The 16,829-nt window shown below is 47.1% G+C and overlaps 2 protein-coding genes across 8 annotated transcripts in view; one reads left to right on the top strand and one right to left on the bottom strand.

The window, feature by feature from the left end:
* Positions 1-6: 6 nt before the first annotated feature.
* The window catches only part of fam131bb (family with sequence similarity 131 member Bb), a 25,128-nt gene continuing 8,305 nt past the window's right edge, over positions 7-16,829 (top strand). For 2 of the 7 annotated variants that reach the window (XM_061289998.1, XM_061289993.1), the window contains exons 1-4: positions 7-202; positions 981-1,061; positions 4,717-5,415; positions 15,036-15,070. In XM_061289998.1, coding sequence (XP_061145982.1) covers positions 5,393-5,415; positions 15,036-15,070 — 58 coding nt within the window. In that variant the 5' untranslated portion in view covers positions 7-202; positions 981-1,061; positions 4,717-5,392. Of the gene's footprint in view, positions 203-980; positions 1,062-4,716; positions 5,416-15,032; positions 15,071-16,829 lie in introns of those variants that run through there. The other 5 variants (XM_061289997.1, XM_061289992.1, XM_061289996.1 and 2 more) reach the window with 4 other exon arrangements.
* clcn1b (chloride channel, voltage-sensitive 1b) overlaps positions 15,848-16,829 on the bottom strand; it is a 24,879-nt gene continuing 23,897 nt past the window's right edge. Inside the window, exon 27 of the transcript XR_009716079.1 lies at positions 15,848-16,197. The gene's annotated coding sequence lies outside the window, so the exon portion shown is untranslated. The remainder of the gene's footprint in view (positions 16,198-16,829) is intronic.

Raw genomic sequence — 16,829 nt, 5'->3', positions numbered from 1 at the left:
GATCACTATGAACTGTCCAGTCAGACTCCTCCCCCTAACCCCCCCTTACTGCTCCCCTTTCTTTCTGGATTCTTGCAGCATTCTTCATTCAATGACATCAACCTCTCTCCTCGCCTCTCCTTGTAAGGTCAGGCAGGAGTGGGGGAATGGAACAGGGCGAGAGAAGGAGGGAGAGATAATGGATCCAAAGAGGCATGATTAGGTACGGATAGTAACTTGTTAGGAACGCTTCCAAAGTTTTCCATATCAAATTGCTCAAATTGACAGAACTGGTGCAGAAAGAAGAAGGTTACTGCGGTTGTTTTTCCGACTACTCCCAACTTTTCTAGGTTTCAGCGTTAGTCAGTTGGCTAAGTGTGCTTGTTTCTAGAGAGTAAAGCTGTTTTATGACCTAGTTTCCTCCTGACAAGGCGATAATGAGTAATTGTCAGTGCTACGTGATCCCGAGTGACCATAAAAACTCTCAACTTGCATAACAACCATAAAACACACTTAGCGACTCACACAGCCATCACCTCGGAGTCTTGTCATTACGTCACGGCAATAAAATGATTTATGAACCCTGAAGACTCAAATGTTTTTGGCTGAAACTCACAGAAACATTTCTAGCTTTGGGATGAGTGATGTCATGAAAGGGGAAATGAGTTGATACTGTTCCATAAGTATTAATAAAAAAAACTTCATGGTAATGTAAGAAAAGAAATCATCATTTCCAATTTCCATCTAACCAATAGATCAATGTGAAAGCAACACAGGAAGCATCAAATCGTGACTGCAAATTTAAGGGAGTGGTTATCATTGGAATTTGATTCCCCCCATTGTCCCGCAAGAAATGTTTCCAGTCGCATTCAACTTCCACCGTGGCTGAAAAATGTGTCAAAGCGTCATGTCGAAGTTTCCTTTAGGGAAATACGTTCTCGCAGGGAATATGAGTTTCCTTTTTGCATAGACACCAAAACGCAAACCCTTTTTTTTTTCAGCCAGCTGCAAGCATCCTCATGATGACTCAAAGTTTGGATGAAGCAGAGAGACGACAACCGTGGGGTCCTGCCAGTCTGGAGGTAAGAAGGGGGGGGGGGGGTTCAGGGGAGGTGGCTACAATCAGAGCCAGACAGCCTGGAATGCCGCCAAAGCTTGGAATGAAAACCCCACCCGGCCCGCTGCTCCTCCCCCATCCCATATCCCAACATTTGTCAGCCTGGCCTCGCCACCGCTGCACTTGCACTTCCCTTCCCATCGTTCTTTCCGCTCCTCCCTCCTCTTCACCACCCCGCCATCATCTTCTACCTGCACCTTTGCTCCCCTTGCCCTAATCCCCTCCTCATATTTTACCAACAGGAGGTTGAAAATCCTCACAGCAGACTTTCCTTAGCGAGAATATCATTCATAAATCTGCTCATCAAACAGAAATTCCGGGCAGGATGAGGACTTTGCCTACCTAACAACATGGAAACATTTTTCCACTGCCAAACTGGCTCCCATTCAAACACACACACATAACTGCACTTCACACTTCCACCAGTTGGTGTCAGGACAGACGCATAACAACGCGCCGCACGTACCCAGACGAAAATGCCTTGAGGGAGTCAATCTCCCCAGATTTCCTCTCTGACAGCAAGTACATCTCGATCAGTTCGAAATGAGATAAAAGGCGGCAGGAAGTGAACCCAATGAGGTACTGACGTGCCCGATGATGAGCTTGATGGACGGCCACGAGCGTAATGGACGGCAAAACAGGCCTCGGACTTGTTAAACGGCCGAGTGGATGATCTGGATGAGGACGTTCGGGACATGAGGGAAGGCTGTGTAATTACCCCCAGGGGTGCACGGAAAACTGTAAATACTAGAGGAGAGTCGGGAACTTGTGGAACCGCTGGAGTGTGCAAAAATAAACACGTGAGAAGACACTCCGACAATAGCCTCGATCACGCAGCGTAATTGCAGCATTAGAACCACAATGGCGGATGAGATGTTAATTTGTCCGTGCCGAGTACACCAAATCCAGACAAATGGGGCGTCGGCGCATATTGTGCCTCCCTTTCCACAGAGTCCCGAATACATTAAGAATATGTTCTTGGAATAGAAACCAAGTCGAGCTGCTCTGCAATGTGCAGACTGGGGTCAATTAGTGGAGCCCGGGTTTTCAAGCAAACACGGTGAAGCAGCAGCTAACTGTGATGCGGCAGTTGCCAACAGAAGTGTAACTAAATGCTTTTCATCCTTTTGCAAATATGTTCTGATGAGGGCAAATCATTTTTCATAAAGGAATTGATCGCACATGCACTTTTTTCAGGACGAAATGACCCCCCCGCACTTCATATGCCCTTTCCCTAAAAAACAAACCGTCCAGCATTCCCCACTAATCCCCCTCTCCTCTCCACTTGGCTCTGCTCGAGCTCTTAAAGCTTTCTCCTCCACTTGTGTTTTTTCTCTCCAGTAGAGCCCAATTCAGCCCCCCTCCCTTCACCCCCCCACCCCCCGCCGCGTCTTACAGAACACACACACTTAACTAACTTTGCGGCTCCTCCTGGGGCTAACGCGTAACACGTGACTCTAATTAACACGTACTGTAACAGTTTGAGTCGTGCGAGCGTGGATGAAAAATAAATTTGACATTTCCAGCGCCGTGTCGAGGACAGCGATTGTGTTTAAAGGAGCTATTTTCTTCTAGAGAGAGCCAACCTTTAGAATGACCCAGATAACGGGCATTTACATTTATCTGCTGGCGTATCTTTGGAGCACCTCAGCCAAAGTGTATGCAATAAATGAGTCAATCCACAAGCAGATGGATGGATAGCAACGGCGACAAGAAAGTGGAGGAGTGAGTCACTCGTGATGAAATCAAACAGGAGCATCTGTAATTTAAATTCAGCGCTGCATCATCGCCGCTGACAGTGAATGTGATGGAAGTCATCTGAGTCACTTTAGTTAGCCGCAGTCTAAACGTGCGTGGGTGAGAGTTGCAGCGTGGCGGGAGGCCCCTCGCTCTTTCTGTGTGCGTGTGTGTGTGACTGGCCAATGCATCACGAGCGAGATTAGCATCAACAACGTTTGACCTTGCGTGGCATTGATGGCGCATGACACAGATCGCAATGTTGTCACATAGGTGTGTCGCATGCTTGCACACGTGGGCGTGGCGAGAATGGAATGGAATATGCCCCTAAGTCAAATGGCTTGTACCTCCAATTCATGTGGAGAAGGGCCGCTGGAGGTAATAATAACCTTCCTCAGAAGCAATCACAAATATCAGGGGAGTATTGTTTTGAGCAGAAACTGACCTCTGCCGCAGCCTGGCCTGATCTCCTCCGCCCGAGCGGGCAACTAACAAAAAGATGTGTCACGTCTATATATAAACCACATCACGGGGATTGGCTGGATTATGTATGATTTATGTTGGGCGAGCTGCACACATCCACCGTAAAGCCTTTTATTGTCACGCCACATCCCCACCAATGCATTTCATTTTTAATGATCTGTCTTATGAGCCTGTTCCAATGAGAAATTTGCAGGTGGGGAAATAATACTCCCAAAACCTTCACTGCACAAAATGATGCGATCACTTTTCAGCAAAAAATAAAATCGGACTTTTGAGCACTTCTCTTCCATTCACCTCACGTTTGGCATATCAAAATGGTGATATGATTAATGATTAACGCATAGGTGTGCCTGAGGCCGCCTGTAATGAAAGGCCACTCTAAAATATGATGTTTTACTCAAATTGGGGATGACTTTGTATTGTACAACTTCATCGGTAGTCTAATTCAATATATTGAGTTCTGAGCCAAGTTACTAAAAAATATTACAAATTGAACCTAACACAGCGCTTATGATTTCACACAGCTCGGGCCCGATTAGATATTAGATGCTTTGAAATGACCCCCCAAAAAATAGTTTTTTTTTTTTATACTAGTAACACATTAGACAAAACACACATAAGACAAAAATAATGAGCTGGAAGGAAATACTATGTCTTCTAAGATAAAATCCAAAGGCAGCAGGTACAATGAAAACAACAGAGGCCCCAGAACTGAACCCTGTGGAACACCATATGACTACACAAAGGTTCTGTCAGCCAAATAGGATCAAAACTGCTCAATGCTGCAACCACTTCACTAGTATTAAAAAAATCAACAATAAATTAATTAATAAATGACTATACCTTGCAATAAATCAGTTATCAGTCATTTGATTCTGCTGCATATTGAAATCAGCAATGGCCCTACACACTTGTTTTTCCTTTTTACCATGTCCACTCTCGTGAAAATCCCACACACACCATCTCAACACCTCTCTCTCGCTCACGTCTCAAGCTTTGCTTTTTTTCCTCCCAGTCCTCTGCCCATCTGTCCGTCTCGTGTTCTTTGCTCTCATTCCTTCTTTGCCACACTCACAATGTGAGTGACCACACGAATGCACCCCCTCCTCTGCACACTTCTCCTTCTCACTGTCCAGACTGTCCAGCTTGTGTCATTCTCAGCACACACCACACACACACATTTGTCATCTCCAAGAGAGAGGGCAAGACGGGGACAAAATGGAATGGGACGGGGGAGGGGGGGCTTGCAAAGACGGAAGTTCTAGATATCATGTTGGCATCGGAGGAGGAGATTGAAGATGTTGTAGGAAAAGCAAGGAATGAGTGTGGGGTGGATCAATACTGCAGGGAGGGAAGGAAAACCCTTCTTTGTGTGTGTGTGTGTGTGTGTGTTTTTTTAGGGTCTTAGGATTTCTGACGGCGTATTCATGAGGAGGGATGGAAACAGCTGCCGTGCATTGTCAGGAGAGAGAGAGAGAGAGAGAGAGCGAGAGGAAGAGGAACCCCCTATTTTAGCTCAATATTACAGCAATGCAGCGATATCCAAAACAATGGCAGCCGGCCACTCTCGGCATTGTGCTATTGATCCTCTCCCCCTCGTGGCAACCTAATACACACGCTGCCGCTCAATCTAATTGTTGTTTTTCTTTACACACGAGCCAGGCAAATATAGTAGTTAAGGATGCGTCGGCAAATGAGAGCAACTTGCCGGTGATATTGACAACGCTTTATTTAGTCGTCAACTGCCTCCAGGCATACTGACTTACTAACCGGATCTAAGACACTGCACCGGAGAGAGAGAGAGAGAGAGAGAGAGAGAGAGAGAGAGAGAGAGAGAGAGAGAGAGAGAGAGAGAGAGAGAGAGAGAGAGAGAGAGAGAGGGAGAGAGAGAGAGGGAGGGAGGACGGATGAGTGGCCGGGCAAGCGCAGGAGAGAAAGAGAGAGCACAGGAGGAGGGAAGAGGGGAAAAAAAACATAGCGAAGAGGAAGAGAGTCGCAGGAGGAAGAGGGAGAATGCACGGCGTCTGGCTAACTCTTCCATGCTTGTATCCAGGGCCTTTGTGAATACACCATGGGATGCATCGGCTCCAGGAGACTGAGTAAGCACCACTTCTCTTGCTCGCTCAATGCGGAAAAAAGTAGGGGGTGGGGGGCAAGGAGAAGGGGGTGGGATGGGGATGGAGATGGGGGTGTCCTGCAGAAGTGACGCTTGGTGTTCCAGAGATGCGAGATGTTTATGCATGCGTGCTGTGTTGTGCTTCTCGCTCTTTGCCGTGTTTAAGAAAGCTGTGCTTGCAGCGGCTCTTCCATACTGTATGCGGGCAAGATGTCACAGACGATATGTGTTCCAACGTGGCTGTATGTGTGCGTGTGTGTGTGTGTACCCCCCCTCACCTCCTCCACCTCTCGGCACCCCTCCTCCCATCCCTTGATTTATGATGCTGTTTGGCAGTATGTATATGTGTGTGAGTAGGAGGCAGAGCGGGATGGAGAAGGCAGAGGCGGGAGCTTATTTATAGGGCGGCATGGCTCCAAGGAAGGAAGATGGGGAGGGCTGGAAAAAAAAAAAAGGCGAAAGTGATAATGCCATTGTCGGAGGCGCTTGCACAGTTTGTTGTTATTTGCGGCGATAATAGGGATGAAGCTGAGATCATCAGACAAGCGGCAGAGGAGGAAGGGAGACGGACGGATGGCCGTGGAGAGAGGGAGGGGCAAATACGTGCGGGCGAGGGGTGGGGGGTGGAATGGATGAGAGGCTTCAGGTGAGAGTCAAAGCACACGGTGGGCACAGACCGCTTAGGGTGGACTCTTGAATGTCACGTCCAACCAACTGTTTGTTGAAATGTTGCAGCGCAACACTCGAGGCGAAAAATAAACACACTTCCTCTGCCGTTAAATATTCATGAGCCACTTAGCGCGAGAAGCTCTTCAACTTATTTACGGCAAAGGAGCAATGTCACCACCAACGCAGCCCAGCCCTTTGCAGGGTCAAGCACGTCCCGAGCAGGTAAAAGGACTTGCGGTGTCTCGCTGAGCTCTTCCCCACCTCCCGCCATCCTCTCGAGGTAAATTCTTGATGAGGGCTGCTTTAAAAATATCCAGCTCGAGCATGTCGAAGAAGAAAAAGCAGAGCGGCCGGGAGGTGGCTGGAAACTCAATGCAGCAGGCTGGCTTCCACCTGATTTAAGCGTGTGGTAGAGCTGAGAAGCAGCACAAGGTCGGTCGGGTTTGACGCGAGAGCCAAGCAAGTCCAATTTGTTAGAAAATAATGGAATTGCGACGAGCTTGCGGCGACGCGAAGGGCGCCGTTGTTCTCGTCCTCACTTTGAACGGCATCAAAAAGACGGCAAATAATACAAGCCAATTTCAATGCCACGTTTTAAGTGACACGAGCTGATAATGGGCTATGATCATGAAAAATGGAATGCAAAGTAAAGTGGAGCCTCCAAGGTCGATGAATCAACAACTCATTTGGGGACGAGGTCAAACTCTAATTTGAATCAATTGTTTCGAGGAAGTAATGGAAATTGGGTGAATTTGTGTCAGGGCCAAACGGTTGCCGTCATGAAAGCTTCACTACCTGCTGACATGACATGCAGATGAGGATTTCTGCTTCTAAAATATGGATTTTTATTAACCACGTTGAACTGACAGGCCAAGGTGGGGAGAGAGTATATCACATCAATTGCATTGACAATTAGCTTACAGTTTGGTTACATGGAAACGGCTAGTTATGTTAGTGTTGTTAGAAAGTCAAAAGTAAGTACTATCTTAATATGACAAAGGCCTTCTTAGATGACTTATTATAAGTATTACCGTTTTTTTCCTTGTATAATGCGCCCCCATGTATAATACGCACCCTAAAAATGGCATGTTGATGCTGGAAAAAAGCCTGTACCCATGTATAATACGCACCCAAATTTTGACTCCTACTTAAGTCCGTAAATGTAAAATTATTTCAGAAAAAAGATCATCTTTGGGAACAACCGGATGTTATTCTGCCGGTCAGTATCACTGCGCATGCGCTAGCAAACTCGATAGCAAAGAAATGTTTCGGATTTGTGTAGGGTACATTGTGACAGCAAACGAGCAGGTGATCGAGCAAGCGTCTGATACGAGAGCATTTTGTTCGTATGGAGCGTGTTTGAAGTGAACAGCAGAGAAGAAAGCGCATCTGTAATGGCGGCCTCCATATCATCTCCCGATAAAAAAAAAAAAAACATGTATAATGCGCACCCCAGATTTTAGGACAATAAATTAGTTAAATGTTGCGCATTATACATGGAAAAAAACGGTATAAATTATAGAAAAGGTTGGAAAACAACTGCTAATGTAGATGATTGGTGACAGCTTTAGCATTATGCGCTAGCTAGCTATACAGCGTCTGTATTTTGAAGGCTAATTGGTGCTGAGTGATACGCTAGCGAACACACTGTTATGTCCTCATAGTAAAGTGTGTTTATACTTCTTTATTGTACTGTATTTATTTTTAACTCGACAACAATAACAACAAGGTAACTTTGTTTTGAGGCTGGAAAGTGTTATTTATATTTCCATACATTACAATGGGCAATATATCAATTTCAGTTTGCAAACGTAGTTTTAGAACGAATTTAAATTTGTGAAAGAACGTTTTAGTGTTGTTCATACAAATGTAACATTTACCATAGCTAAATCCGATTTTAATATAGCTTTTTCCTAGGTTACCGTTGTTCCGCTTTCTCTACTGAACAGTGTCATAAAAGCAAGGATCAAGCAGAATTACTTTCGATGCCTTCATGTGTCAAAGGCGCCTGTTTGCTTTTCTGGATCTCTATTGAAAAACACACAACAATGGAGACAATAGCATCTCCAGCAGGTTGTGTTTGCACCTGATGTGATGCTGATGTAACCCTCTCCCCTTCGGTGCCCGATTCAGCAGCCAGACTAATGTGGAGGCATGCTCGTGTTTATCCTGGGTGAGAATAGCTTCAGTGTGCACTATTGATCGGGCTTCTCCGCTGCAGTCCGACCCGCCGAGTGGAGATCAACAGGAGGCTGCCAGATCGGCTCTGGCTTTTAGCGGGAGTAGCCGCCGTGTGTCCGGATGACCTCCGGTAACTTGGTCGTTAAGTCCGACTGCGCGGCGTAGTCGTTCTTTATGTATCTGTGACTTCCCAATTTCCTCCCCAAATCAGTCCACAAACTGTGAATTGTTACACTAAAGTACAATTAGCTTTGAAGATTGTTATCAGAGCTTACCCATTGGATGTGTAGAACTAGTGATAGTAGTCAGCCACCTTTTGTTTTTTTAAATAGATCCAGTGTGATTTTTTGTTAAAGGACTAACAAAACTGTTCCAACTAGAGAAAATAAGTGTAAAGTAATTCCATCCATTTCTCTACCAATGTTCTTGTTCAGCGTCTCTTGGCTGAGCTGGAGCCGATCCCAGCTGACTTGGGGTGAAAAGCAAGACGACCAGTCTGCCAGTCAATCACGGGGCACATAATGAGTCAGGAAAGCATTCACACTCACATTCATGCGAGTGGGAACTGAAGCGCTGCCAACACGGAAGTCATCCAGCCATCCATCCGTTTTCTATAGCACTCGTCGGCTGAGATGCTGGGTATGGGCACACCCTGGAATTTGTGAGACAAAAAATATCATTTGAAATATGAATAGTGCAAATCAAGGTCTAATTGAGAACAACGCCCCAATGGAAGGTTGGAGCCGAGATTTGAAACTATGAGACAAGTGTGCCCTCTACATCAGTGCGGACCAAATGCTTTTTTTGGGCACCCTCTCCTGATCTAGACGCACCTCGGCTGTCACTGAGCAAGCACAGCGGCGTCCAGGAAAAACATCTGCCAGAAGCTGCTTGTGACCTTCTCCGCACGACCTTCGAGAGAAGTCTAACCTGATGGCTCTCCCACCGCACTGAGGAAAGAACGAACGCTTCTGAGGGCGGTCAAGACAGAGAGACCCCTCTCCTCCGTCTTCACGTCTCGTAAGCTAGAAAGAGGCTGTCACCAATGGCGGCTCCCACTCACCGTGACCCGCTGCGCTCAGACAGGCGCTGCTGGACCACACGGACCAGAACTTGGGAGTGGCGCTCCAATTTCATCATCTGAGAATACATCTTCTATTCTACTCGACATTCTTCCACAAAAGTGAAAGCCTGCATTAGACATTTGTAGAACAGATGAGAAAATCAATAAGACGTCGGCTGGCGCGCTTGTTGATCATCTCTGGATTTCCCTTTTGCACGCTGGCATTTTACTCCCAGATTAATGCATGCCGAATCAAAATGTCATCCGGCTGGAAGTCCCGTAACACCTCACACGGCACGTCACTTGTATTCAGTTGACACAGGCAGCTCCCATCGATAAATCGATCGTCGTAAACTACAGATTTCATTGACTAGGCGAGGCTTTTCGACATCTCGTCAGCCCCGCCGGGTCACGTGACGGTGACGCGGAGGGCATTCATCATCCCTTTCGACGAGCAAAGGCCTTGAGAAGAAGTCGATGGGAGGGGCAAATTCCTTTGGGCCACGTCAGCAAAGAACGGCCTCGGCAAAACAACTGACAGTGAAATCAGTCAACTATTTCTCCAGCGGATCAGCTTTTTGCGCAGGGCGGGCATATGTTGGAGAGCAAAACTACAGAAGCCATTATCAGTAATGGGACTCATCTTGTGCCAGCGCCACGGCGCGGCTCACAATTGATGCGCCGCCGTTGGTATCATCAGCCGTATCTTTGCTCAAGACCACGCATCACAAGCGTTTTCCCGCATCCATTTAGCGGGTCACATGATACCTGCGAGCGCTAGAAACATCAATCATTGCATAAATCAGGGCATTGTTTTGCGCTGCGTATCTAACGGCGCTGGCGCGGCGGGCAAGCTGCTGCAGCAACATGGAAATAATAGCGCGAAAGTGGGACATCTTGATAAGTCACCTTCTTGCGCAGACTATTTTGATTTTGCTATTCAGTACAACACGTAAGCAATGCAGGGGATATCAAATTGAGGGGTTCTGGTACTTTGTATTTACAAATACAGCGAGGCTTGAAATTTATATTTTTTATTTGTAATAAATATTTAGCATGTGATTGAGGCCTAGTCGGTTAAGGAAATAGAGAGAGCGTTACAGTCGGGGAATGAACTTCACGCTTCACGATGTTTAACGCTCTTAACTGTTATACAGTCGTTTCCTGCTGTAGACTATGTGCACACGGTTACAATGAAAAATGTCACCGTTAACGCTGATGATGGATGACATGGTAGCAAAGTTGTACAGGCGGGATGGTGTGCGTCAACGAGGCTGGATTGGCATTTTTCACACCCAAGTGGCACATTTGGGATCGGCGCCAGTGTAGATAGAAAAAGAAAATCCGGGGTGAGGGCCTCTTCCAAATGTGGATAAAGATCAGATACTTATCGGATTTCTGACACTGTTAGTGCGACGTGAACACGGATCAGACGTACTTAGCCGATGCCAGCTAGATGTAGTCAAATAAACATAATTTGAAAAAAATAAATAAATAAAATAAAGATATATATCACCGAGAGGGATTCCCTGCCACTCCCACCGAAAAGAACACAACCGTGACCGTCGAGGGCCACATCCGCCACTCATCCCCGCTGTTAACCGGCAAATCTGGCAGACCGAGGCGGAGGCTGTCTGATTGGCTTCGGTCCAGTTCGGCAATGCCATCAACATATTCAAGGTGAATGAGTCATTGACGCAGCGGTGAGACACGGCGAGGCCTAACGACCCTCACCTGAGGATGGCAACGACAGCACATGTGACGGAGGGTCACCACCGGCGGGTCACGGGAGTTCACGTTAAATGTAAACAGGTCGATAGGTGGGCTCGCACTTGTTATCGTCGGGAGCTTTCATGTCTAAGTGGCAAATGGGAGTCGAGAGGCCCGCACTCGTGTGTGTGTGTGTGGGTGGGTGGGTGGGCACGACGGCAGGCGTTTTTGTAAACAATCTGACTCAACCACAGAGCGAGCTATGAAAATGAAACATAATGCCGTAAAAAAAAGTATCCGCGCGGTGATCTGAGGGGCGGAGTGGGGTGTTGTAACGTTGCGCTGGAGTGTGTTTATGAATTTCTGTGCAATTGCACACGCAGTCGGCATTAGCGTGTGACCGGCGCTAATTGCATCTTTGTTATCTGCAGATGTTCGCCTCACAAGAAAATAAAGACCGCGATATCGGCCCGGCGCATCAGTCGCTGATTTTGCCCTTCCCTGCAGCTTTTCATCCTTTTTACACAATTGGATGTCATTTCCAGATCAGCTTCTAAATGTTCATTCTACATTTAGCGGACCATTAGGACGTTTATATCGGGTTGATGGATGCCGGGGGAACGTGGCTGCGGCAAGATGCGACTTTACAGGTTTTTGGTTACCGCACTAAGTGCAGTGCAGAAGTCGATGACATATTTACCTTCCGGCAGTCACGGCTATCGACGTGTCCCGGGGGCCATTTTCATGCCCCTCGTGTCATTTGGGCATCTCTTACCCCCCCTGCGAGTTAATGACCCGTGCTGTGTTTTTCCATCTCGTCTCCCTCCCCTGCAATTTTGTGTCTTTCCAAAGGAACGTTTTTGTTTTCCCCGCGCCAAACTTCACATCTGCACACCTCCCTGCGAGAGGGCTTCTATCCAAGCCATTACCCCTGTGTGGGATCCAGCTTCGTCGCAGCTGTCTTCATAAACAAGCACCGAGCCACCGGTTCCTCACCGGTGTGGCTTCAGGGTAAGCGCGAAGTCAAGAAAAGACAGATGACAGTCAAGTGCTTCTCACTTGAGCGTGAACCGTCAAGCCGCTCCGGTCCAAGCTGGAGTTGACAGTGCAAGCGCTGCAGATCTTTGGTCATTCATTACGCACGGCTGAGCCTGAGCCGCTCCCTCTTTTTCCTCCCGGTGCTCCTCCAACTCCCCCCTCGCTCTCGCTCCTCATCGGCAGTGCTAAAGCAGCCATCCCCCTCATGACATCCAGCGCTGCATCATTGTGTGTGCGTCGGAGGAGCAGAGGAACGCCGAAGGAGGAAAAGACGGTCACGTGCTTCATTGTTGTTGTTGTTTTTGTTCCTCCTGAAGAAGAAATCCCGCCCGCCTTCTCAAACGCGGAACTCCGCAATGTCTTGCTTTCACCTAACGGTTTGCGGAGCCACACGCGAGCGTGCCATAGCCTTAGAAACCACAGAGATGCTTGCTAATGACTACTGACCCGTCATCTGAGGAGCCTGCAGCCCAAACAAGTCCAACTCATCACAAACAGAGACATCTGAAGCATCACTTGACAAACGCATCGACGGCGTCCTACGTGACGCCCACTCAAGGCACTCCGCTCCATCTGAAGATTTGCTCATCGCACTTAATAGACCGGTCCCGTGCTGCCCATTGGGCCAGAAGACCCGTAGGCTAGAAGAGGTCTTGAGCTACGTTGAGGGAAGAGTGACTGCTAATCCGCTAATTGGACAAACAGGACTGCTGGATAGCGAGCAGAGAAATTGGAAAAAAAAAAAAAAACGTGAGCGAGGGGAACGGCGCGAGATGAATTGTGTCCATTCTGCTGTAGGTCCAATATAGTTTGTGGGTGTGCATATATTATGTTTGAGGGCCATGTTTATGGAATCTGGGACACGCTCCTCTCCCTGCCAGCCAGTCGCAAAAGGTTTTAGTGACATACGCCGGAATTGTCTCACGCCGTACTCCAGAGCGACAAAGATGAGACACGGCTGACTAATCCGGCTCGGGGTCACGCGCAGTTCAGCTCTAATAGTAAAATTTGCAAACGTCTCAGACAGCCTTTTACCAGCGCTCGGGGAAGATCATCAGCGGTTTCTTTGTCGCTTTTTTGCTGAGAGTAATGCTTTCTTTAATAAGGACACCTTGTCCGTGTTATTTTATACCAGATGACACGAGTCGAAGTACGTCATAAATCAGCTACGCGTTTGGTTTCTATATTGGGTGAGGAGTTCGGGAGCCTCCAAGCTGGATTTGGGTTAAGAGGTGGGCTGACGGGGCCGGTCCGCAAAGCAAAGGGCAATAAAGGCGAGTTTGGCTGAGTTGGGGCGGAACGACCTCGTCGACAACGGAGATTGTGTGAATTCCCACGGGCACGCTCCCAAGTCTTCGGAAAGGGTGTTCCCAAAAGTGACTTTTGTTTCCGGAGGTATACATTCGGACAGACAAGAGGCCATGCTGCTGTTTTTCAAATTGTACAATCAATTGAATACAGTTCTCTGCATTTTGTGTTTCTCCTGGTTTGATCAAAAAACCCAAGTTGGAATGCAGAAAGCTTTTTTCATGATGATACCTTCCGGAGAGACTTTCCCAAGCTTCAGATCAGGGGTGTCAAATTAATTTTTTGACACGGGCCGCATCGCAGTCATAGTTTCCTTTGGAGGGCCATGATGATTGTCAACCCAAATAAATGTATGAACATCTCATATTATATACAGTGTAGGCTACACGAACAAACTGCTGAATAACTAGTTTTGAAATCAGAGACTACTAAAAAATTATTCAAAATTCTAAAAAGATGAATGGTAATCAAAATCATCTGTATTTTTTTTTAAAAGTGAAGACAATTTGCAAGTTTAGTTTTGATACAAAGTTGATACGCAATTTGTCTTTGCACTGCATATATTTACACTGCGGGCCAAATTTGGTCCACTGGCCAGAGTTGGACACCCCTGCTTTAGATGAACGTCTGGAACGATAAGCTTACGAAAACCGCCGAGACGAAGCCGTCTCGTGCTGATGGCCTCACATCTGTCAGAATGACACCTGAAATGAAATCGAATGAAACGAGACGCGGCCCGGCCTGTCGGCCGCTATTCATATTCTGGTTCAGTCCTCTCGAGGACGAAACGTCTCCACGACACCGTTGTAAAATCAATCGCCATCGACACGGAGCTACAGAAAATGAAAATTCCCCTTAATGAAGTTAGAGGAGTTATTTTTCTCAACCGGCTTCAGTAAATGTATGTCGTTGGAGAAACGTTATCATTGTCTAGACTAGAGCGTCACTCTTTTTTTGTTGTTGTTAGTTGAGACGGAAGACAGAGCAGAGGTGATGTTTTGGAATCACTGGGTCAGTGGGTCGCAGACATCACTGGCCATCCGCAAAGCCAAAACGCTCTCACTGGCGCTGCTGAGGAATAGCTCATCATTGGCAAACGCCGCGCTGACTACCTCATCGCCTCCGCAACACACACACACACAAACACACACACACACACACGCTGCGCTGACACGGGAGTGCACCCCTCTGAGAGTTGCTGATACAGAGAGAGAGCTGGCACCTAGAGACTGGAGCTGTGTTTAAACCCAATTAGCAGTACACTATCAAATTAAACCAATGTTTTAATTAGGATTTGAGCAGTCTGGAAAACGGCAGGGGGGGTATGGGGGGGGTAATAATAACATTAATTTATCCATCTGAGAAGGTCTTGTAAATGAGTTATTGTTGCTCTCTCACTTTTCTTTTTTTTAATTGACCACAATTTAGAAATTTCTTGGAGCCGATACAACTTCTGGACTTTAAAGTTCATGTTCTCCAAGCTACAGCTACTCATCTTGTGGGCAAATCATTCTTCTGTGGCTTCTGTTTTGTCTTGAATCAGAGGAGCGAATGTACTTAATATATATCCTCTCTCTTCTTCCTCTCTCTCTTCTTCCTCTCTCTCTCTCTCTCCTTTTCTGTGCTCTCAGCAGCAGATGGCGTGCCAGTCCAGAAGGATGGCGAGCAGGTAAGACCTTGTTCACCATGCGCCGCAACTTTCCCCACAGGCGGACGAGCTGGGCAAGCGACGTGGCCGACTTGATGCAGTCGGTTTCACGCCACAGGAGCTTCCTTGCCAAAGCGGCGCCGGTCGCGCTTAGTAAACATGGAACGTTAACGCGCTTCCATATCCACCACTGGAAGAGTGAGCAAACATCTGGCTCAGTAGGCTCATTGCAGTCGGGTTGTCCGATAAGTCAGTCACCATTCCCATGACACCTCCCCCTCCCCATCTTTGTCCTCTGGGACGGGGGCATTGGAGAGGGAGGAAGCCATTTCCCACTAAAACGCTGCCTCACTTTCCAAAGCAAATGAACTGGCAGAGCCATCCCATGATTTATTTATGTGCCATGCCCTTGCAGAGAGAAAAACACCCACACCCATGATCATTTTTAGGAGCCTTTTTTTTTTCCAAAATGGGAGCTAGAAAGTATGAAAGAACAATACACGACACGGAAAAGGAGGAGTAAGAACAAGAAGATTAATGGAATTGCATCAATCAATCGCTGCAAAATATGGAAACACAGTGTCAGTCTTACATAATATTTACGTGAGTCTATATTACGAGGGAGTAACAAGCCAAAGTAAGCCAAAAATTCCTGAAAATATCAGGGGGTGCCAGTGGCCCCATCGCCCCCCCTCTTAGCTCCGCCAGGGGATGTATTTATTTCGATATTACAGAGCGGCATGCAGTTTGAATTATAGTTTATTACCTTTTTTTTTTAAACATTTTTGAAATGAGCTGGGGATGTAATTTGGCTCAGGCTCATAACTTCCTTTCATCGCCGTGTTCATTAATGTACAAAGACCACAAAAATAGCCAAATTGGCTTTTGTGAAGTATTCCAACAGCGACCTTGACCTTGTCACCACTGATTTCTAATGAGTTTGTTCACTTTTGAATCTGAATGGACACACAAGGTAAATGTTGGACCAAAAAAAAAGTTGCCACTTACTTGATTGGCATTTGACTTGAAACGGAGTGCGCTAATCTACTTTTCGGCAGCGGCGAGAGCCACCCGCTTGTCCTGCTCCACTTGGTGTCCATCTGATAAAAGAGAAATCCCGCCTTATCGTCTTTGTCCTCGGTGGCAGCCTACACGCACACACACACACACACACGCACACGCACACACACACACACACACACACACACACACACACACACACACACGCGTTGGTCTCGCTGCAAGCTTCAGTTGTTGGTCTGACAGCTGCATCAGATTCAACTGACATCTTTGTCTGTCTTTTTAATGGATACGACTAAAAAAAAAAAAAAAGCAGTGATGCAAATTCTGGGCAATTTGCAAACTCCGCCCATTTCTGCAGGTGTGAGAACGTTTGTAAGTGAGCAGGTGGCTCGCTCATTCATCCCCTGCTCGTCCAAAGTGAACAAATCTAAACTGATGGCTGTTCAATTCCCACCCTTCTCCCTGTCATTCTGTGATTCCCGGAAAAACCCGTCCGTGTCTTGTATCTCGCCTCGTCGTGTGTACCCCCCCCCCCCCCCCCCTACCACCGCAATCTCTGCTCTCTTCCTCTCCCCGCCATGCATGTCGATGTACGCCCCTCTCTCCTCCTCAGCATGGACGTTCTGAATTTTCATGGGAGGGGATCAATGTAAGTGTGGAGACATTGTCCTTTGTCCCTTTTGTCGCCGTCTTTTGAGGTTGATTCTTCACCCCCCCCCACCTGACTTTCCTCACCTCGGCTTTCAAGTCTTGTTTT

This window comes from Syngnathus typhle, linkage group LG10 (genome assembly GCF_033458585.1).
Source record: "Syngnathus typhle isolate RoL2023-S1 ecotype Sweden linkage group LG10, RoL_Styp_1.0, whole genome shotgun sequence".
Taxonomy (NCBI): domain Eukaryota; kingdom Metazoa; phylum Chordata; class Actinopteri; order Syngnathiformes; family Syngnathidae; genus Syngnathus; species Syngnathus typhle.
Note: the sequence above shows the minus strand (reverse complement) of the source record. Positions and strands in the feature narration are given on the sequence as shown.